Genomic DNA, 24041 nt, shown 5'->3' with positions numbered 1-24041 from the left:
ACAGCCTTGCTTGCAAAGTAAGTGGCATTCTTGCCACCCTAAAGGACACTGGCCCCAGTTAACGTAACCTGGCTTTGAAAGACCGTCAATGAACCAGTGCGCAGGACACCTAAAGAAATAAGACTGGGATGGCCGGGCACAGTGGCTCACGCCTGTAGTCTCAACACTTTGGGAGGCCAAGGCGGGTGGATCACTTGAAGTCAGGAGTTTGAGACCAGCCTGGCCAACATGGTGAAACCCTGTCTTTACTAAAAATACAAAAATTGGCTAGGCGTGGTGGCTCACACCTATAATCCCAGCACTTTGGGAGGCTGAGGCGGGCGAATCACCTGAGGTCAGGTGTTTGAAACCAGCTTGGCCAACATGGTGAAATCCTGTCTCTACTAAAAATACAAAAAATTAGCTGGGCATGGTGGCAGGCACCTGTAATCCCAGCTACTTGGGAGGCTGAGACAGGAGCATCGCTTGAACCCAGGAGGCGGAGGTTGCAGTGAGCCGAGATCATGCCATTGCACTCCAGGCTGAACAACAAGAGCGAAACTCCATCTCAAAAACAAACAAACAAACAAACAAACATAAATTAGCCGGGCATAGTGGCGCGCCTGTAATCCCAGCTACTCGGGAGGCTGAGGCAGGAGAATCACTTGAATCCAGGAGGCAGAGGTTGCAGTGAGCCGAGAACACACCAGTGCACTCCAGCCTGGGTGACAGAGACTCCATCGCAAAAAAAAAAAAAAAAAAGGGAAAAAGAAAAAGAAATAAGACTGAGCCTAAAAGAAATAAAGTGATGAGTCAGGAAATCCGCGGCTGAGACCCACATCAAGGATGCTGGCTTCTTCATTCAGCAGAGACCCCTCCAGCCTGCACTTTCCCTTCCTGCTTCCGAGTGGCCTTGCGCCCACTCCCAGGCAATGTCATGTGCTGGCCAAGCCCACAGAGCCCCGAGCCACATTGCCCAGGCTGGAACCCAGTTCACCACTCCAGAGTCAGGTGGTCTTGGGTACTCTCCTTGCCTTGGTTTCAACATCTGCAGAATGAGGAGGATAATAGAGTCTTTTTTCTAGGTTTTGTAAATCACTTGCTATTTATTAGGCTCTAAACAGTTCCCAGAACATGGAAAACACTATGTAAATGCTTTAAAAAACAAAATAAAAGGGAGCCGGGCACAGTGGCTCACACCTGTAATCCCAGCACTTTGGGAGGATCGCTTGAGCTCAGGAGTTCAAGCAGCCTGGGTAACAAAGTGAGACCCTGTCTCTACAAAAAATTAAACAATTAGCTGGGCATAGTGGCATGTACCCATGGTCCCAGCTACTCAGGAGGCTGAGGCAGGAGGATCCCTTGAGCCCAGCAGGTCGGGCTGCACTGATTTGTGTTTGCACCACTGTACTCCAGCCTAGGTGACAGAGCAAGACCCTGTGCCAAAAAATAATAAAAACAAAATAAAATAAGGAATCCAAGAGGCTCTTTGATCCCACTGCTTTCAGCAAGGATCCCATCATCTATAGAGTGTGGAAAGCCTTAGAACACAGCCTTGGCTGGCTGAGGTGGCTCACGCCTGTAATCCCAGCACTTTGGGAGGCCGAAGCAGGCAGACCACGAGGTCAGGAGTTTGAGACCAGCCTGGCCAACATGGTGAAACCCCGTCTCTACTAAAAATACAAATAATTAGCTGGGTGCGGTGGCGCACGCCTGTAATCCCAGCTACTCAGGAGGCTGAGGCAGGGGAATCCCTTGAACCCAGGAGGCGGAGGTTGCAGTGAGCCAAGATTGTGCCACTGCACTCTGGCCTGGACAACAGAGCGAGACTCTGTCTCAAAAAAAAACAAAAAAAAAAAAAACAAAGAAAAACAGCCTTAATCAGCGGAAGGTGGCATTGTTCAGGCAGTAAATTAGTAAAGACTTCTTTTGACCCACCTGGGCAACATGGTGAAACCCACCTCTACAGAAAATACTAAAATTAACTGGGCATGGTGGCAAACGCTTGTTGTACCAGCTACTTGGGAGGCTGAGGTGGGAAGATTGCTTGAGCCTGGGAGGCGGAGGTTGCAGTGAACCAAGATAATGCCACTACACTCCAGCCTAGGTGACAGAGCAAGACCCTGCCTCAAAAAAAAAAAAAAAGACTTCTTTTGAGAAGGGAATAGCGTTGGTGAGGGAGCAGTGAGATGGTTGTTAGGCACGCTTACAGGTGTCATCTTGTCATGCAGTATCTTGGTAATATGTGTTAAGAACCTTAAAAATATTTATATCCTTGGCTGCGCATGGTGGCTCACACCTCTAATCCCAGCACTTTGGGAGGACGAGGTGGGCAGATCATTTGAGGCCAGGAATTCAAGACCAGCTTGGCCAACATGGCAAAACCCCATCTTTACTAAAATACAAAAATTAGGGAGACTGAGACAGGAGAATCACTTGAACCTGGGAGGCAGGGTTTGCAGTGAGCCGAGATCGCGCTGCTATGCTCCAGCCTGGGCGACAGAGTGAGACTCCGTCTCAAAAAAATATATGTATATATATTCATAGACTAGCACCAGTAAGGGCCTATTTGTGAATGTCCCAGGGAGATCATTTAAGATTCAGGCAAAGGTGAATATGCAAAGATTTTATACAATTTCAAAAAAATTAAGAAATGCAAATGCCTCACAAAACAAGAAAGGTCAAATGATGGTGCATACAAGAGAAAACTGTTACATAGTCATTAAAAACCACGTGTGGAAGAATTTTACATGCCATAAAGAAAGCTCATACTATGCAATGTCAAATCAAAAAGGAACACATATCATCACTCATAATATATGATTTCAGTCAATATACACAGAAAAGCAAACAAACAAGGATATTTACCAAAACATTAACAATGACTATTACTGAGTTGAGGACATCTGGGTGATGTTTAGCTTCATCTTTATATTCTTTATGCATTTTCCAGAATCTCTGAAAGCTTTTTTTTAAATAATCAGAAAAAAAGATTTTTATCCTATTTTATTTTATTTATTTTTATTTTTTTTGAGATGGAGTCTCGCTCTGTCACCCAGGCTGGAGTGCAGTGGCGCGATCTCGGCACACTGCAAGCTCCGCCTCCCGGGTTCACGCCATTCTCCTGCCTCAGCCTCTCCGAGTAGCTGGGACTACAGGCGCCCGCCACCACGCCCGGCTAATTTTTTGTATTTTTAGTAGAGACGGGGGTTTCACCGTGGTCTCGATCTCCTGACCTCGTGATCCGCCCGCCTCGGCCTCCCAAAGTGCTGGGTTTACAAGCGTGAGCCACCGCGCCCGGCTATCCTATTTTATTTTTAATGCACAAGCTCTGAAGTCTCGACAGATAAATTCCACCAATAACCTGCCTAACCTACCTACTTAGAAGTTTAGGCAAGTTATTTAACCACTCGGACACTCCGTTTGATCAACCATGAGATGTGAGAACATCAACTCCATGAAGTGTGGGGATGGAGAATGAAGCAAGGCACCAGAACCTGTGGTCCAGACCCCACCCGCCACACACTTTAAGCTAGAGGGGATGCCTAGGGGAAGAGTCCTATCCTCCCTCGGGATGTCTTAGAATTTTTAGTTAGTTTGTTTCTTTCTTTCTTTTTTTTTTTTTTTTTTTTGATAGAGTCTCACTCTGTCACCCAGGCTGGAGTGCAGTGGCGGGATCTCTGCTCACTGCAACCTCCACCTCCCAGGTTCAAGCAATTCTCCTGCCTCAGACTCTCGAGTAGCTGGGATTACAGGCATGTGCCACCATGCCAGGCTAATTTTTGTATTTTTAGTAGAGATGGGGTTTCTCCATGTTGACCAGGCTGGTCTCGAACTCCTGACCTTGTGATCCGCTCGCCTCGGCCCCCCAAAGTGCTGGGATTACAGGCGTGAGCCACAGCGCCTGGCCAGAATTTTTAGTTTCTGAAGGAGGTACTTCTTGGCTGTATAAGCTGTCTTCATAAACCCACACATTCAAAGAAATTTCCTTCTGAGCACGCCAGTGAAAGGGTATTCGTGAAAAAGGTCTTGCACACTAAAGTGGTCGAGCAATGTCCAAGGGTGGGGGATAGTTACCTGGAAGAACTGTGTGAGGTCTCTCAGGGTCCCTGCCCCACCCCAGGCTGTAGCGGGGGGAGGAGGAAAGAAGAGGAAAGGTTGGAGTGGGGAAAACGGACTCAGAAGACCCACCTACCTGCAGCTGCCCAGGCTCCGGGGCAGTGCCCTCCAGGAAGCACAGAAGTAGGGGCTGGAGACTGGCTTCGGTGGACCCTGAGCCCGGGCCGGCAGCCAGCAGGGGTCGCTTCAGACATGGGAATCACGGCGCTGACCGTGCATCTGTAGCGCTGTCTTCAGGTGCTTTTGCTGAACGGTCATCTCTTCTCTAAACCCAGGGGGTGCAGAGGGTCCTCCCAGATGAAGAAACTGAGGACAGAGAGGTCAAAGGACTTGCCCAGAGTCCCTAACTGGTTAATGGAAAAACTCTTGCTCTTCTAACTTACGTCAAGCCGGAGGATTCAGGCAGCGACTATGAGACTTCCTGTAGGAGAGGAAGGGTTAGGGCAAGAGCTTATCAAATGTTTAAAAATTATGTATTTTATAATAATTCAGCCAGGCGCCGTGGCTCACACCTGTAATCCCAGCTCTTTGGGAGGCCGAGACGGGCGGATCACCTGAGCTCAGGAGTTCCAGACCAGCCTGGCCAGCCTCTCCTCTCTCTGTAGTAGAGAAACTCTGTCTCCACTAAAAATTCAAAAATTAGCTGGGTGTGGTGGATGCCTGTATTCCCATCTGGAGGTGAAGGAACGAGAATCGCTTGAACCCGGAAGGCGGAGGTTGCAGTAGGCCGAGATTGCGCCATTGCACTCCAGTCTGGACGACAGAGTGAGACTCTGCCTCAAAAATGATAATGGTAGTAATAATAATAATAATAAAATTAAAAATTAAAAAAAAATCTTGAGCAATGAAATGAGAGTATTTGTTTCCCAGAATCCTCAGCAGTACAGGGAAGTTTCAAAATTAGCTTTCTTGTTTTGTTACTGGTATAATAGCTATAATATGACTTCGCAGTATTGATTTAGGCTATTCTTATTTACAAAAACTTGGTAATTAAACTATATTAAATTTAAGAAGTCCTGTTCATCAAAAGACACCAATAAGAATGAAAATTCAAGCCAGAGTGTGGGAGAAGATATTCATAATTCATATATCTGACAAAGGACTTGAATCCAGAATATAGAAAAACCTCCTAAAAGTCAGTAAGAGTCCGGGCGCAGTGGCTCACGCCTGTAATCCCAGCACTTTGGGAGGCCGAGGTGGGCGGATAACCTGAGGTAAGGAGTTCGAGACCAGCCTGACCAATATGGTGAAACCCCATCTTTACTAAAAATACAAAAATTAGGCAGGCTTAGTGGTGGGCCCCTGTAATCCCAGCTACTCGGGAGTCTGAGGTAGGAGAATCTCTTGAACCCGGGAGGCAGAGGTTGCAGTGAGCTGAGATCACACCACTGCAACAGAGCGAGACTCCATCTGAAAAAAAAAAAAAAAGTAAGAAAAGGACAGACAGACAATTCAATGAAAAAAATGGCGGCCGGGCGCATTGGCTCACGCCTGTAATCCTAGCACTTTGGGATCACGAGTTCAGGAGATCGAGACCATCCTGGCTAAAACGGTGAAACCCTGTCTCTACTAAAAAAAATACAAAAAATTAGCCAGACGTGGTGGTGGGCGCCTGTAGCCCCAGCTACTCGGGACGCTGAGGCCGGAGAATGGCATGAACCCAGGAGGCGGCGCTTGTAGTGAGCTGAGATCGCGCCACTGCACTCCAGCCTGGGCGACAGAGCGAGACTCCTTCTCAAAAAAAAAAAAAAAAACAAAAAAAAAACTCACAAAATGGGCAAAAGACTAGAATAGGCACATGGTAGAAGAGGATATCCACGTGGCCAATCAACAGGAAAAAATGCTTGGCTTCATTAGTCATCAGGGAAATGCAAGTTAATACACGATGTGGCCAGGCACAGTGGCTCACGCCTCTATTCTCAGTGCTTTGGGAGGCTGAGGTGGGAGGATTGCTTGAGCCCTTCAAGACCAGCTTGGGCAACATAGTGAGATGAAATCGCTAATCACACACAAACACACACACTCCCACTGTAATAAATATATATATATATGGCCAAGACCAAGATGGTTGTGAGACTTGGCGCCTTCCTCAAGAACGCCTGGGCCAAGGAGCCAGTGCTGGTGGTCTCCTTCATCATCGGGAGCCTCGCTGTAATTCTGCCCCCACTCAGCCCCTACACCAAGTACTCCATCACAATCAACGAGACCACACCCTAAAACTATCCAGTGCCTGTCCATGATGATGGGAACATGTGGACATGCGCAGCCACCCCCAGGGCCCCCAGGGCCCCAGCTTGGAGTGGCTGAAGAAACTGTGAGCACCTCCACTGACAGAAGAGGCCCCTCCCATGGCTCCCAATAAAAATGTGAAAACCAACAACAACAACAAAAAAATACATATATATGCATATCAAGTGTTGCTATTTCTCCCAATAGCTCCTAAAGCTGAATATTTACATATCCTGTGACCAGCATAGGTATATACTCAACAGAAATATGTTCATGTGTGTGATGGTTAATATTAAGTGTCAACTTGATTGTGGCCAGGTGTGGTGGCTCACACCTGTAATCCCAGCACTTTGGGAGGAGGCTGAGACAGGCAGATCACTTGAGGCCAGAAGTTCAAGACCAGCCTGGTCAACACGGCAAACCCCGTCTCTACTAAAAATACAAAAATTAGCAAGGCATGATGGCGCGCACCTGTAGTCCCAGCTACTCAGGAGACTGAGGCAGGAGAATCGCTTGAACCAGGGAGGCGAAGGTTGCAGTGAGCCAAGATCGCGCCACTGTACCCCAGCCTGGGCGACAGAGCAAGACTCTGTCTCAAAAAAGAAAAAAAAGTGTCAACCTGATTGGATTGAAGGATGCAAAGTATTGTTTCTGGGGTTTTTTTCGTGACAGTGGTACCAGAGGAGATTAACATTTGAGGCAGTGGACTGGGCGAGGCAGACCCACCGCCAGTCTACGTGGGCACCATCCAGTCGGCTGCCAGTGTGGCTAGAAATAGCAGGCAGAAGAATATGGAAGGGCAGACTTGCTGAGTGTTCAGGCCTTCATCTTTCTCCCGTGCTCGGTGCTTCCTGCCCTGGAACATCAGACTCCAAGTTCTTTGGTTTTTGGACTCTTGGACTTACACTGGTGGTTTGCCAGGGGCTCTCCGGCCTTTGGCCACAGACTGAAGGCTGCACTGTCAGCTTCCCGACTTTTGAGGTTTTGAGACTCAGACTGAGCCACTACTGGCCTCCTTGCTCCTGAGCTTGCGGAGAGTCTATCATTGGACTTTACCTTGTGATCTTGTGAGTCAATTCTCCTTAATACACTTCTTTTCATATATACATACATCCTATTAGTTCTGTCCCTCTAGTTCTGTCCCTAATACAAGGTGTTGATCAAAAGCAAGTTCTAGCATGTTCAGGCTGATTCTGGGCACAGTGCCTATGGGTGAATCCTCCTACGAAAGGAGCAGCACCAGTTCAGTAAAATTGCTACAGAGAGAGAGAGAGAGAGAATGTTCCATCGTGTAGGGAAAAGAGAGATCAGACTGTTACCGTGTCTATGTAGAAAGCAAAGACATAAGAGACTCCATTTTGAAAAAGACCTGTACTGTCAACAGTTGCTTTTGCTGAGATGTTGTTAATTTGTAGCTTTGCCCCAGCCACTTTGCCCCAGCCTGGAGCTCACAAAAACATGTGTTGCACGAAGTCAAGGTTTAAGGGATCTAGGGCTGTGCAGGACGTGCCTTGTTAACAAAATGTTTACAAGCAGTATACTTGGTAAAAGTCATCACCATTCTCTAGTCTCAATAAACCAGGGGCACAGTGCACTGCGGAAAGCCGCAGGGACCTCTGCCCCTGAAAGCGGGGTGTTGTCCAAGGTTTCTCCCCATGTGATAGTCTGAAATATGGCCTCGTGGGATGAGAAAGACCTGACTGTCCCCCAGCCCGACACCCGTAAAGGGTCTGTGCTGAGGTGGGTTAGTAAAAGAGGAAAGCCTCTTGCAGTTGAGATAGAGGAAGGCCACTGTCTCCTGCCTGCCCCTGGGAACTGAATGTCTCAGTATAAAACCCGATTGTACATTTGTTCAATTCTGAGATAGGAGAAAAACTGCCCTATGGCGGGAGGCAAGACGTGTTTACAGCAATGCTGCCTTGTTATTCTTTACTCCACTGAGATGTTTGGGTGGAGAGAAACATAAATCTGGCTTATGTGCACGTCCAGTCATAGTACCTTCCCTTGAACTTAATTATGACATAGATTCTATTGCTCACGTTTGTTGCTGACCTTCTCCTTATTATCACCCTGCCCTCCTACTACATTCCTTTTTACTAAAATAATAAAAATAATAATCAATAAAAACTGAGGGAACTCAGAGGCCAGTGCCGGTGGAGGTCCCTGGTATGCTGAGCGCCGGTCCCCTGGGCCCACTGTTGTTTCTCTATACTTTGTCTCTGTGTCTTATTTCTTTTCTCAGTCTCTCATCCCACCCGACTAGAAATACCCACAGGTGTGGAGGGGCAGGCCACTCCTTCACATAGCAGCACCATTAATAATACCCCCAAACTGGGAATTATCCAAATGTCCATCAACAGTAGGGTGGATGAATTGGTGCACACTGGAATACTATAAAGCAACGAACATGAATGAATGACCACTACTCATGAATGAATGAAACAGCATGGGGAATCCCACATACATCATACAAGCAAAAGAAAACTTGCATTCTTTTAGATTCCATTTATACAAGTCAGGATAATGGTACCCTTGGAAGGTGGTGACCAGAAGGGGTCTCCAGGGCTTTGGAGTTCTTATAATGTTCTGTTTCTTGATCTGGATGCTGGTTACACAGTTCATTTGTAAAAAAAAAATTCACATTGTACATTATGATTTATTCATTGTTCATATTGTATGTATGTTATATTCAATAATACAATTTTTAAGACACCATTAAGGAAATGGAAAGCTAAGAGTAGGAGGAGATATTTGCAACACATAAAAAATATCACTTAGGTCTTTGCCTTTACTCCAAATTAAGTAAGGGGTCAGGCACGGTGGCTCACATCTATAATCCCAGCACTTTGAGAGGCCAAGATGGACAGATCACCTGAGGCCAGGAGTTCAAGACCAGCATGGCCAACAGAGTGAAACCCCATCTCTACTAAAAATACAAAAAAATTAGCCAGGCATGATGGTGCGTGCCTGTAGTCACAGTTTCTTGGGAGGCTGAGGCATGAGAATTGCTTGAACCCTGGAGGCAGAGGTTGCAGTGAGCCAAGATCACGCCACTGCACTCCAGCCTGGGCAACAGAGAGAGACTCCATCTCAAAAAAAAAAAAAAGCAAGGTTTTGCCCTGTTGCCCAAGCTGGTCTCAAACACCTGGGCTCAAGGGATTCACCTACCTCGGGCTTCCAAAATGCTGGGATTACAGGCATAAGCCACCACGCCTGGTTCTATTAGTATTTTTATAAACAGCATCTAGGACAGGTGAGCAAGTGACAACAAATCACGCCAGGTGGCACCCCCAGCCAGCCGGCCAGCGCCGCATCCAGGTGCACCGAGGCATCCTTACTGAGCCCTGAACACAGCAGTGACCCCGATGAGCCTGTGCCATGAAGCCCACATTCCAGTGAGGGGAGACAGACAGAAGCCTCCAGGGAAACCAGATAATGGGAAGGAAGCAAACAGGGTGATGAAAGGGAGCGACTAGGGAGGGCTCGCTGAGGAGGTGACTTGAGAATGAACGGCACAAAAAGGACTGGGAAGGTAGTTCCAGACAGAGGGAGCAAGAGGCGGGGTTGAGAAAGGGCTTGGCGTAGTTCAGGATAAGGATAGAGCAGGAGGCGAAGGCCAGGGGCCACAGGAGGAAACCCAGGCCGTGGTGAGGCTCTGACCCTGACAGCCATAGGCAGCCACTGAGGAGCTTCAAGCAAAAGAGTGACATGGTCTGATTTGCATTTAAAAAAACAATCAGACCAGGTGCGGGTGGCTCACGCCTGTAATCTCAGCATTTTGTGAGGCCAAGGCAGGCGGATCACTTGAGGTCAAGAGTTCGAGACCAGCCTGGCCAAGATGGTGAAATCCTATCTCTACTAAAAATACAAAAATTAGCCAGGCATAGTGGTGTGGACCTGTAATCCCAGCTACTCGGGAGGCTGAGGCAGGAGAATCGCTTGAACCCGGGAGGTGGAGGTTGCAGTGAGCTGGCATCACGCCACTGCACTCTAGCCTGGGCTACAGTGAGAATCCATCTCAAAACAAACAAATCAAATGGATAAACAAAGTGGAGTCTATTCATACAATGGAATATTATTCAGCCTTAAAAAGAAAGGAAATTCTGGCCGGGTGTGGTGGCTCACACCTGTAATCCCAGCACTCTGGGAGGCCAAGGCAGGTGGATCACAAGGTCAGGAGTTCGAGACCAGCCTGGCCAACATAGTGAAACCCCATCTCTACTAAAAATACAGAAATTAGGCCAGGTGCAGTGGCTCACGCCTGTAATACCAGCACTTTGGGAGGCCAAGGCGGGTGGATCATGAGGTCAGGAGTTCAAGACCAGCCCGGCCAAGATGGTGAAACCCCATCTCTACTAAAAATACAAAAATTAGCTGGGCATGGTAGCGCTCCCATAGTCCCAGCTACTCGGGAGGCTGAGGCAGGAGAATCACTTGAACCCAGGAGGCAGAGGTTGCAGTGAGCCGAGATCCTGCCACTGCACTCCAGTCTGGGCAACGGAGTGAGACCTGTCTCAAAGAAAACAAAAGATACATCATTTTTTTCAACAACAAGATTTTAAAACCCACAGGACAACAAAGCAGGGTGCAGTGGCTCATGCCTGCAATCCTAGCGCTTTGGGAGGCCAAGGTGGGTGGATCGTTTCAGGCCAGGAGTTCAAGACCATCCTGGGAAACATATCAAGACTCCATCTCTACAAAAAATAACTAACTAAATATTAGCCAGGTATGGTGGTACACATCTGTAGTCCCAGCTACTCAGGAGGCTGAGGTGGGAGGATCACTTGAGTCTAGGAGTTTGAGGCTGCAGGGAACTATGATGGCACCTCTGCATTCCAGCCTGGATGACAGAGCAAGACTCTGTCTTGAAAAAAATAAAAACCGACAGGCAAGGCCACTGCAAGTCCCCAAGCCCAGCATATGTCCATGTTTTGCCTGGGTTGGGAGGTAGCTTTTAAAACCCAGGGCTCAATTCACCTCCCCAGTGACCTCGTCTCACTCCACCAGATGGAATGCCACACCTCCACCCACTCCCCGGATGACTGCACTTCATTACTGCACGCTGTGTGTATACAACAACTGTAGTCACATCATAGCCACCTGCTCTTGCTAGATTTGAGTTCTCTCGGTGAGGGAGGCATCCCGGGCTGGTATAGAGCAGAGTACAGAGCAGGTGCTCAGCAGGCACTTGTTGAATAAAATTGAACTAAATCATCATGATATGCATATTCCAACAAAAAAGCCCTAACTTTTTTTTACTATTATAAAAGTATATCTGGGCCAGGTGCGGTGGCTCACACCTGTAATCCCAGCACTTTGGGAGGCCGAGGCAGGTGGATCACCTGAGGTCAGGAGTTCGAGACCAGCCTGGCCAACATGGTGAAACCCCATCTCTACTAAAAATACAAAAATTAGCTGAGCGTGGCGGTGCATGCTTGTAATTCCAGCTACTTGGGAGGCTGAGGCAGGAGAATTGCTTGAACCTAGGAAGCAGACGTTGCAGTGAGCTGAGACTGAGATCACACCACTGCACTCCAGCCTGGGTGACAGAGCAAGACTCCGTTTCAAAAAAAAAAAAAAATGTGATCATAGAAAGCTTAGAATAACATAAAAGATTGGGAAGAAGGGAAAATAATCCACTTTCATATCCCCAAGGAAAATTTTGGGAAACCTGTATTTTAAAACCCACAGGACAACAAAGCAGGGTGCAGTGGCTCATGCCTGCAATCCTAGCGCTTTGGGAGGCCAAGGTGGGTGGATCGTTTCAGGCCAGGAGTTCAAGACCATCCTGGGAAACATATCAAGACTCCATCTCTACAAAAAATAACTAAATATTAGCCAAGTATGGTGGTACACATCTGTAGTCCCAGCTACTCAGGAGGCTGAGGTGGGAGGATCACTTGAGTCTAGGAGTTTGAGGCTGCAGGGAACTATGATGGCACAGGAGTTCAAGACCAGCCCGGCCAAGATGGTGAAACCCCATCTCTACTAAAAATACAAAAATTAGCTGGGCATGGTAGCGCTCCCATAGTCCCAGCTACTCGGGAGGCTGAGGCAGGAGAATCACTTGAACCCAGGAGGCAGAGGTTGCAGTGAGCCGAGATCCTGCCACTGCACTCCAGTCTGGGCAACGGAGTGAGACCTGTCTCAAAGAAAACAAAAGATACATCATTTTTTTCAACAAATGTATTTTTGTATTTTTAGTAGAGATGGAGTTTTGCCGTGTCAGCCAGGCTGGTCTCAAACTCCTGACCTCAGGTGATCCGCTCACCCCGGCCTCCTAAAGTGCTGGGATTACAGGCATGAGCCACCGCACCCAGCCCCAGATTTATTTTTGATAACACAAAAATAAAGACATGGTTGTATACACAGATACTGAAATTCCTCTAGCGGAATACAACAGCAAATGATTAAGATAACGTTGTTTGTTGAGGACAGAAGTAATAATGTTATGGGATATTCAGCAAGACTGTAAATGATTTATTCACCACCTGTACAGTGAAAACTGAAGCTAAATCTGAGAATTCAAGAATCAGAAGGAACAGAGCACCGGGCGCGGTGGCTCACGTCCGTAATCCCAGGACTTTGGGAGGCCAAGGCAGGCGGATCACGAGGTCAGGAAATGGAGACCATCCTGGCTAACACGGTGAAATCCCATCTCTACTAGAAATACAGAAAATTAGCCGGGCGTGGTGGCGGCAGGCGCCTGTAGTCCCAGCTACACGGGAAGCTGAGGCAGGAGAATGGCGTGAACCCGGGAGGCGGTACTTGCAGTGAACCGAGTTCGTGCCACTGAACTCCAGCCTGGGCGACAGAGCGAGACTCCGTCTCAAAAAAAAGAAAAGAAAAAAAAAAAGAACAGGGCCTAGCCCAACCCAGGCCAGCTGCACCTAATCATCAGTCTGCCACTTATGGTATGTAGGGGAGTGTAGGGACGGGGAAAGGTGGGTCTCACAGGATTTGGCCATCCTGCTACCTGCTATCCCACTGCCAGGCAACACTGCCACGCCACCTCCTCCCCACCTTCCCCAGCAGTCTCTCCCTGATGGCTTTGGCTGGCATTTGTTAGTGCACAGCGCCCTCTAGTGGTTACAGGAAGAGTCTTCCTCAGAAATAGGAATGGTTGGCTGGTGTTGAGCGACTCAACAGAATCCCTTTCTATAGAATTGCCACTCGTGCGCTCACTTCAGTTGCTCTCAGATTTTGGTAAAACAGTAAGTCCCAGTCATTTTCCTCAACCACCTTCAAAGACACCCATTTCTTTCTTTCTTTCTTTTTTTGAGAAGGAGTCTCTGTCACCAGTGCAGTGGCGCGATCTCGGCTCACTGCAACATCTGCCTCCTGGGTTCAAGCGATTCTCCTGCCTCAGCCTCCCGCGTAGCTGGGACTACAGGCGCCTGCCACCACGCCCGGCTAATTTTTTTGTATTTTTAGTAGAGACGGGGTCTCATCATGTTGGCCAGGTTGGTCTCGATCTCTTGACCTCGTGATCCACCCGCCTCAGCCTCCCAAAGAGCTGGGATTACAGGCGTGAGCCACCGCGCCCGGCCTAGAAGACACCATTTCTACAAGCAAATGTTTCAAAGCAGGTACATACATACACCCCAGCGGACATGTCACATAGTGTGTTGAGAGATGATGAATTTATTTGGAATTCTGTTTGTTGTTTTATAAATATGTTAGTACACTGGATTCATTCAACAGATATTCATGGAGCACATTTTAGGTATCCGGCACTAATAAAACAGATCAAGTCTCTGCCCTGGCAGAGCTTATTTTCTGAGGGGAGAGGGACATTTAATTTAAAAAAAAAAAAAAAGTATGATAAGGGGTAATAAGTACTATTAAAAAAACAAAACAAAACAAAACAAAAAAACCTGTCAGGACCCGGCACGGTGGCTCATGCTTGTAATCCCAGCACTTTGGGAGGCTGAGGCAGGCGGATCATGAGGTCAGGAGTTCAAGACCAGCCTGACCAACACGGTGAAACCCTGTCTCTACTAAAAATACAAAAATTAGCCGGGCGTGGTGGCACGCACCTGTAATCCCAGCTACTCAGGAGGCTCAGGCAGGAGAATTGCTTGAAGCCAGGAGGTGGAGCTTGCAGTGAGCCGAGATCGCGCCACTGCACTCCAGCCTGGGCTACAGAACAAGGCTCCATCTCAAAAAAAACAAAACTGTCGGCCAGGCGCAGTGGGAGGCCGAGATGGGCAGATCACCTGAGGTCAGGAGTTTGAGACCAGCCTGGCCAACACAGCGAAACCCTGTCTCTACTAAAAATAGAATCAATCAATCAAATAAATGAATGAATGAATGAATAGCTGGGCGTGGTAGCGCACACCTGTAGTCTCAATTACTTGGCGTGGTAGCGCACACCTGTGGTCTCAATTACTTGGGAGGCTGAGGCAGGAGAATTGCTTGAACTCCAGAGGCACAGATTGCAGTGAGCTGAGACAGCACCACTGCACTCCAGCCTGGGCAACACAGCAAGGCTCTGTCTCAAAAAAACCAACCAACCAACCAACCAGTCAGGAAAGAAAGTGATGGGGGTGGGGGTTGCCATTTTAAACCCAGTGAGAGGTGAGAGTCTTCCCTGGGGACGTCTGGGGAAAGACTGTTCCCAAAGGAGAGACAGTCAGTGCCACGGCGGGGGGAGCACAGTGTGTTTGGCTGGTTCAGGAAACAGCAAGGAGGCCCTGGGGGCTGCGGTGGAGTGAGGAGGAGTAGATGAGGTCAGAGAGGGAAGAGGCGTACAGTCTGAGAGGGGACTGCCGGCCACTGCAAGTGCGTGGGCTTGTACTCCAAGGCAGATGGAGGGCTCTGACAGATGAGTGTCATCATGTGGGGTGCACCCCCAAATGTTTTACTGATCAGACATGCACAATTAATGTTTGGAGGCTGGAGGGCTGCAGAATAAATTCCACAACAAGCCCACTGTTTCCTCACTGAGGCTCGCAGTTGGAAGAGGAAGCCTGTGAGCCGTCTTGAAAGGTAAGTACCAGCCTGGCCACACAGTGAGACCTTGTCTCTGCAAGTACTTTTTAAAAGATTAGCCGGGCAAGGTGGCACATGCCTGTGGTCCCAGCCTGAGTGGTGGAGGCTGCAGTGAACTGTGATTGTGCCACTGCACTCCAGCATGAGCTACATAGCAAGACTTCATCTCAAAAAAAAAAAGAACTTCAACAAGGAGAGATAGGACATACCAGGCTAATCACCATTCCTACACTACCCCGTAATTGGACCAAATGATCTACTTGGTAAACTGAGGGATCCAGCACTACGGTATGGTGCAATACCCAGTATCACACTCCTGTTTTCATTGAGCATTTGTCTACAACTCCTAATTCCTTACTACTTTTTTGCAAGATGCTTTAAAGTCTGTCACCCCCATGCAAATTTCAGCTATGCCTCACAGCTCAATTCATAAAATTAAACAGATACCACAGTTTGCCAGATGAGGTCACCCAGCCCCGCACCAGCAAGGCCAAGGTTAGGACTCACAGACCACAGCTCTCCAACTTGTTTCTGCACCTGTGCCAGCCTGGCATGTAAGGAGTCCCCACAGGAAAGACATCTGACTGGTCATAAAGCTTTTATTTTACATATATTCCACTTATCACAAGGGTGGCTGAGGGAAGAGCAGAGCGTGCTAAAAGCCCCAAGTCCTCCCAGCCTCGTTGGCTTTGATTCAGCTCTGTACACGTGTGTTTGGATTAAGGTGGACAGTTCTGCTGTGCTCACTGCCTTGCCTTAGATGTGTTCTAGAGGGGCACTGCCTAATACAGGAGCTGAAAGTCACACGGCGCTATTAAGCACCTGGAATGTAGCCACTGTGAATTGACAAGTGCTGTAAGTGTAAAATACACACCAGATTCAGACTTAGCACAAAAATGTAAACTATCTCATTAACAATTTTCTTTTACTTATTGAAATATTTTGAATATTTTTGGGTTAAATAAAATATATTGCTAAAATTAATTTCACCTGCTTCTTTGTATTTTTTATTTATTTATTTATTTTTTGAGATGAGGTCTCACTCTGTCGCCCAGGCTGGAGTTGCAGTGACGCCTTCAAAGTTCACTGCATCATTGGCCGGGCGTGGTGGCTCATGCCTATAATCCCAGCACTTTGGGAGGCTAAGGCGTGCAGATCACTTGAGGTCAGGAGTTCAATACCAGCCTGGCCAACATGGTGAAACTTTATCTCTACAAAAAATACAAAAATTAGCTGGGCGTTGTGGCGCGTGCCTGTAATCCCAGTTACTCGGGAGGCTGAGGCAGGAGAATCACTTGAACTCGAGAGGCGGAGGTTGCAGTGAGCCAAGATCATGCCACTGCACTCCAGCCTGGGCAGCAGAGTGAGATTCCATCTCAAAAAAAAAAAAAAAAAAAATTCACTGCAGCCTCCAACTCCTGGACTCAAGCAATCCTCCCACCTCAGCCTCCCAAGTAGCTGGAACTATAGGCATGCACCACCACACCTGGCTATAATATCCTTTCCTGTATTCTAGTTCAGGCACACAAATAAGGCCATAAAGTTTAAGTCAATGTTTTTATGATTTTGATCAGAACCAGCCTAGAATTAACATCTGGTGTTCCTAGACTTTCTCGGGGGGTACTTTTCACCTTGAAAATCACTAACAGGTGCTGGCTTAAGATGGTAATATGAGCATATTTGTTTAATTCCCTCTTGCAAACTCCCATTTGAACTGACAAAAGGAATATGAGGAAGCTTGCAGTATAAGCACCAGAAGAGGAAGGAGGAAGGTAGCTATCTCCAAATCAAAATGTGTGGGTGAGTGAAATGGACCCACAGCAAAAGCCCATTAACATTCCCACGCACAGATCAGTGAGGGCTAGAAGAACTACAGCCACCTAGGAGAGTGGCAAGATGGTCAGTTTCTGCTCATCAGCAGCCTCCTTACTTTTAGCCTTTAATGCTACAAGAGGGGGCAATTACAAAACTCTAGTCTTTTCATTTGCCAGTCAAGGTCTATTTGCCTGCAGGGAGCAGGGCAACGGCTGCTCACACTCCCATGCTAAATAAAGCAGGGCCCAGCTAGAGCTCTGGCAACCTGAAGAGGATAACCAGGCCAATTAGGAGAGGGGCACTGGCCCAGCCAGCTTCATGCTGCCACAAAAGAAAGAAATTCTTTGGGCATGGCTGCCTGAGTCTCCCAAAGATGAACCTCTGATCTTGTAAAGTAAACCTTCACTAGGCTGGGCACGGTGGCTCAGGCCTGTAATCCCAGCACTTTAGGAGGCCTAGGCGGGTAGATCCCAAGGTCAGGAGATCGAGACCATCCTGACTAATACAGTGAAACCCCATCTCTACTAAAAATACAAAAAAATTAGCCGGGTGTGGTGGCACGTGCCTGTAGTCCCAGCTACTTGGGAGGCTGAGGCAGGAGAATGGCGTGAACCCGGGAGGTGGAGCTTGCAGTGAGCCAAGATGGCACCACTGCACTCCAGCCTGGGCGACAGTGCAAGACTCTGTCTAAAAATAAAATAAAATAAAAAAATTTTTAAAAGTAAACCTTCACTAAATGTTTCCCTGCTCCCTTTGGGTGTGCTTTTTAAGATCTGAACAGGCACCCACATAATTTGAAGAAAACTGTTTCCAACTACCCAAACTAGAAAAATAATCCTCCCTAAGCAACAGAACATACTGTGGCAGCCACGAAAATATGCCTCTCAGATCTCCTGCTGTGGGGAGTATCACTCAGTGATGCTCTGGGGCCACCGGGTTCACACTCAGGCCACACTTTCTGGGGACTCTTTATAGCCAACGAGCACAGTGCAGGTGCTAAGGCAGGCCCATTCTGGCAAGATGCCAACTCCTCCAAAAGGCAACTTTAGCTTGAAAATTCTCCATCAACTTAGCTATATTACAGAAATCATCTGAAGAACACAGAGAAGCGTCTGGTGGGAAAAAAAAAGAAAAAAAAAAAAAGACAGAGACTCAGAGACTGAGACCGAAGCTTAGTATATTTATAACTGAAGTCCCAGGAGAGAGAAAACATGGGTCAGGAAAAAGATCTGAGGAAATAATGGCTGACACTTTCCTATATTTGATTAAATGGCATAAATTTAGAGAGCCAAGAAATTCATCAAACTCCCAAGATAAAATACATAGAAAACCACACCTGAAACCTGCCAAAGAGAAAGATGCATTCTATAAAGGGAACAACTATTTGAATACCCACTGACTTGTCATCAGAAACAATGAAGGCCAGAAGACAGTGGAACAAGATCTATAAAGAGATTCTTTTTATTTTTTGAGACAGGGTCTCACTCTGTCACCCAGGCTGGAGTGCAGTGGCACAATCTTGGCTCATTGCAACCTCCGCCTCCTGGGTTCAAGCAATTCTCATGCCTAAGCCTCTCGAGTAGCTGGGATTACAGGCACGCACTGCCACACCTGGCTCATTTTTTTGTATTTTTAGTAGAGACAGCATTTCATCATGAAGGTCAGGCTGGTCTTGAACTCCTGACCTCAAATGATCCGCCCGCCTCAGCCTCCCAAAGTGCTGGGATTACAGGCCTGAGCCACTGCACCTAGCCAAGAGATTCTTTTTAAAAAAGAAAACTGGCCAGGCGCGGTGGTAATCCCAGCACTTTGGGAGGCCAAGGTGGGTGGATCACAAGGTCAGGAGTTGAGAACAGCCTGACCAACGTGGAGAAACCCCATCTCTACTAAAAATACAAAATTAGCCGGTTGTGGTGGCACACGTCTGTAATCCCAGTTACTCGGAAGGCTGAGGTAGGAGAATCGCTTGAACCCGGGAGGTGGAGGATGCAGTGAGCCGAGATTGTGCCATTGCACTCCAGCCTGGGCAATAAGAGGGAAACTCCATCTCAAAAAAAAAAAAAAAAAGAAAAAAAAAGAAAAAGAAAAAGAAAACTAATTTGTTGCCAGGAGACACAAAAAATGCTACAGAAAGTTCTTCAGGCTTAAGGGAAAGGCTACTAGATCTTCAAGAAGAAATGAAGAATATTAGAAATGGTAAATATGTGAATAAATAGAAAAGATTTTATTTTTTCCTCTTAATTTCTTTAAAATACATATCATTATTTAAAGCAGAAATTGTAACTTATGACAGGACTTACAATATATGTAGATTTAATATGTATGACAACTACAGCATAAAAGACAGGTATGATAAATGGATGTACATACTTACAAGATTTCTACATTTTACGTGAAGTGGCACATCAACTCTAGGTAGACTGAAAAATTAAGAATGTATATTGTAATTACTAGAACATCCAACTTAAAAAAATTATTACACCAGTATAGGTAAAGAGCCAATAAATTAAAATACAATTATAAAACAATCTTAACAGGAAACATGTAAAATATTAGAAACCTATCAATAATTACATTTAATGTTAATAAACTTATTAAAAGGTACAGAGAGAATAGATAAAAATGCAAGACTCAAGTATATGTTGTTTAAGGAAACTACTTTAAATAGGCACAGAAGCACAAAGTAAATTAATAGAAAGAGGTATACTGTGCAAACACTAAGCTTAAGAAGGCTGCAGTGGCTATATTCACATAAGACAAAGTAGATTTCAAACCCAAATTACCAGAGACAGAGGGAAATTTCATAATAATAAAATGGTCAATACATTAGGAAGACATAAGTTATTAGAGCTTCATACAAAAACTGGTAGAATTTAAGAAAGAAAGAGACAATTCCACAATCGTAATTGAAGATTTTAACATCCTTTCTCAGCACCTGATAGAAATAAACAAAAAAAATCAGTAAAGACATAGAAAATCTGAACAATACTATCAACCACTTAATCTCATCGATATTACAGAACATATTAACCCAACAATTCAAATTACATATTGTTTTTCTTAGAGACATGGTCTCGCTATACATTGCCCAGGCTGGTCTCGAAATGATCCTCCCACCTCAGCCTCCCAAAGTGCTGGATTACAGGCATGAGCCACCACACCCGGCCTAAAATATGCATTCTTTTAAACTGTGTGTGGTACATTCACCATGACAGACAATATATTGGGTCATAAAACAAGTCTCAATAAAACTAAGAGGATTGAAATCATAAAGAGGATATTTTCTGACCTCAATGGAATTAAAGTAGATATCAGCAACAAGAAGATATTAAGAGAAAAAAAACAAATGTTTGCTAATCAGACAACCCACTTCTGATAATCCACGGGTCAAAGAAGAATTGAGGGAGGAAATTAGAAAATAATCAGAGGCTGGGCATGGTGGGTCACACCTGTAATCCCAGCATTTTGGGAGGCCGAAGTGGGTGGATCACCTGAGGTCAGGAGTTTGAGACCAGCCTGGCCAATGTGGTGAAACCCCATCTCTACTAAAAATACAAAAATTAGCCAGGCGTGGTGGCTGGAGCCTATAATCCCAGCTACTGAGGAGGCTGAGGCAGAAGAATCACTTGAACCCAGGAGGCAGAGGTTGCAGTGAGCTGAGATCGTACCATTGCGCTCCAGCCTGGGCGACAAAAGCGAAATTCCATCTCAAAAAGAAAAAAAAAAGAAAATTAGAAGTGAATAATAAAAATACGACATAATAAAATTATAAAGTCGCAACTAAAGTAATGCTTAAAACAAAATGTACAGCTTTAAATATGTATTTTAAATAATGTCTAAGATCAATGACCTAAGGCTTATCTTAAGGAACTAAAGAAAAAAGATCAAAGGAGACTCAAGCTAAATAGAAGAAAGAAAATAATAGAAATCAATTATATAAACAATTGAGAAAAATAAAACCAAAGGTTGGTTCTTTAAAAGTTAAATCATCGGCCAGGCGCGGTGGCTCACGCCTGTAATCCCAGCACTTTAGGAGGCCAAGGCGGGTGGACCACGAGGTCAAGAGATCGAGACCATCCTGGCTAACACAGTGAAACCCAGTCTCCACTAAAAATATAAAAAATTAGCCGGGCGTGGTGGTGGGCGCCTATAATCCCAGCTACTCGGGAGGCTGAGGCAGGAGAATGGCATGAACCCAGAAGGCGGAGCTTGCAGTGAGCCGAGATCGTGCCACTGCACTCCAGCCTGGGCGACAGTGTAAGACTCTGTCTCAAAAAAAAAATAAAATAAAAAGCCAGATCTGATAAACCCCTACCCAACCTGATTAGGAAAATGAGAGCAGAAATTACCAGTATCATAATGAAAAGGAAATTAGCAACACAGCTCCTAAAGACATTAAAAGGGTAAGAAGGGACCATTATAAATAACCTTATGTCTACAAATTTGATAACCTGGGTCAAAAGGATAGATTCCTTGGATAGATTCATTACCTAAATGACAGAAGATCAAATCAAAAAATGTGAATAGCCCTATATTTATTAAATACATTATAGAAAACCAGACAAAGAAAATTTAAGGCCGAGATGGTTTCAGACATTAATTCTACAGACCTAACAAGGAAAAGGGGAATAGTTAGAATTGGGTTACTAAAAAGTTAGCTTTTAATATCAACAGGAATACTGGTCAAGAGTCCACATTACGCAGGTTATAAATGGTAGACACTATAAAGAAATAGGAATCAGCTCTGATGATACTCATTTTTTCTTCCCTTTCAAAGGCTTGGCAAATAAAGCCGGGTCAATTTGCTCCTTTGCCAGTCCTCTGACAGAGAAGAGTCTTGCTGCCCGCTCCTGCAGAGTGCCCCCACATTTCAGTCCAAGGGCCATCAGTTCACATTTGAGCTTCTCCAAACCCAGCAACTCCAGTTCTGCAACAGAAGTGAACGCCAATAAATCTATAGTTTCCTTATCAATAACCTGAGGGAAAAAAATAAGAAAATATTTAAAACAGGCTCCTTCCTCTGAATAAAGACTCTTTAACTGTCAACTACATTTCTTGAGAAATTTTCATTTAATTTGCCATACCTTGCAACTGAATTTTAACCATCATCCATCCACATGTTATTCCATAAGTATTCTCAATACACATAATAACTAATTTTTCATCTATATATTTAGAAACAGGCATTCAGAACAGTAACAGAAGTATAGCATTCCCAAACAGATTTTAAATATTGCTTTCTTTTCTGATTTTTCTAGTAAACATCTAAACAGTAAAATATAGCCAGCCCATCCCCACACTATTCCCACAGAAAAGAACAGGCACTCCTAAAAGCTTAATGAGAATCCCATGCCTCTGAATCTACTAATTCCATAATCTTAATGCTTTCTATTCTAATTGAGTAATTAAAACTAATTGTCAGAGCTCTCCCTTATATAACTCAACAAACTCAAATGCTGTTCAATAGACTCGAAACTGTTCTACCCACCAAGTGCCTTTATAGACTTTAAGACAAAATTAGCCTGTAATCCCAGCCCTTTGGGAGGTGGAGGCAGGCGGAACACTTGAGATTAGGAGTCCGAAACCAGCTTGGTCAACATGGTGAAACCCCATCTCTACTAAAAATACAAAAATTAGCCGGGTGTGGTGGCGTGTGCCTGTAGTCTCAGCTACTCGGGAGGCTGAGGCAGGAGAATTACTTGAACCTGGGAGGTAGAGTAGAAATCACACCACTGCACTCCAGCCTGAGCAACAGAGTGAGACTCTGTCATTTAAAAAAAAAAAAAAAAAAGACAAAATTAAATACTGCTAATGATAACTTGAAAAGAATGAAAATGTTCATCTTTGAGTGATTTTTTTATATTCAAAGAATAACTTTCTCTCACAGTTTTAAAATATTAAAGAGCTCTGTAGACACACTCTATCTTTCTAGTTGATCTTTGTTTTCTTAAAAAAGCTGTTTTGTTAGATTTCTGGGAGTTAACCTTGGCTTATTTATGACCAAATTCTAAAATACCACTTATGTGTGTTTAAAGAATCACACCTGGTTGTCAGGAATACAACAGCTATTACTACAACATAAAGAACAAAACTCCATGGCTAACATTGAAAAATATCAGGTTTTATCCTATGATTCCTTTTTTATTTTTCTAAGACTTCAGTCAGGATAAAGCTCTTAACCTAATGTATACACATAACACAAAAATTACATACTTACAACTCCAGAGATTGTAAAGACCTTAGTGTAAAAAAATTCCAATATTCTCACCAGAAAGGGCAATTTATGCATTTTTACTTACTTACTGGGGGTAGGGGAAGGTGCTGGCTAAACAAATGGTAGGTTTTGTGTTTATCGAAGGAAATTAAGTAGTTTAGGTTTCACCTATTCTAAAAAGCAAACCATTAGATCAAAGAACAGAGATTTTTGCTGGAAGCCAGTCCATTGTAGATAGTGGAAAAACCAACTTTTTGAGAGAATGTACTATGAAAATGCCTATTTTATTTTATTATTATTTCTTGAGATGGAGTCTCACTCTGTCGCCCAGGTTGGAGTGCAGTGGTACAATCTCATCTCACTGCAACCTCTGCCTCCCAGGGCACAAGTGATTCTCGTGCCTCAACCTCCCATGTAGCTGGGATTACAGGCGTGCACCACCATGCCCGGCTAATTTTTGTTGTTGTTGTATTTTTAATAGAGACAGGGTTTCACCTTGCTGGCCAGGGTGGTCTCGAGCTCCTGACCTCAAGTGATCTGTCTGCCTCGGGTTCCCAAAGTGCTGGGATTACAGGCGTGAGCCACCACGCCTGGCTGAAGATGCCTTTTTTAAAAGGCTGACTGTAGGTACTTAAGATTTAATGATAAATTTAAAAGGAGGTTCCTCTTCTATAGAAGAGGTCTTCACATT

At 45.4% G+C, this 24041-nt stretch overlaps 1 protein-coding gene and 1 pseudogene across 5 annotated transcripts in view; one reads left to right on the top strand and one right to left on the bottom strand.

Annotated features, from left to right (window-relative positions):
- Positions 1–24041, bottom strand: part of SDE2 (SDE2 telomere maintenance homolog) — a 39325-nt gene that overhangs the window by 2982 nt on the left and 12302 nt on the right. Inside the window, exons 7-9 of one of the 5 annotated variants that reach the window (XR_004030082.1) lie at positions 19511–20071; positions 8858–8932; positions 4175–4404 (exon numbers count right to left, since the gene is read on the bottom strand). Coding sequence is in view for 4 of the 5 variants with exons in the window: in XM_003275090.4 (XP_003275138.1) it covers positions 21891–22112 (222 nt within the window). In the remaining variant the exon portion in view is untranslated. Of the gene's footprint in view, positions 1–4174; positions 4405–8857; positions 8933–19337; positions 20072–21387; positions 22113–24041 lie in introns of those variants that run through there. The other 4 variants (XM_030812799.1, XM_003275090.4, XM_030812800.1 and 1 more) reach the window with 4 other exon arrangements.
- Positions 6163–6416, top strand: LOC115835136 (annotated as a pseudogene).

This window comes from Nomascus leucogenys, chromosome 5, assembly GCF_006542625.1.
Source record: "Nomascus leucogenys isolate Asia chromosome 5, Asia_NLE_v1, whole genome shotgun sequence".
NCBI classification, from domain to species: domain Eukaryota; kingdom Metazoa; phylum Chordata; class Mammalia; order Primates; family Hylobatidae; genus Nomascus; species Nomascus leucogenys.
This window is presented reverse-complemented; position numbering and strand designations above follow the sequence as displayed.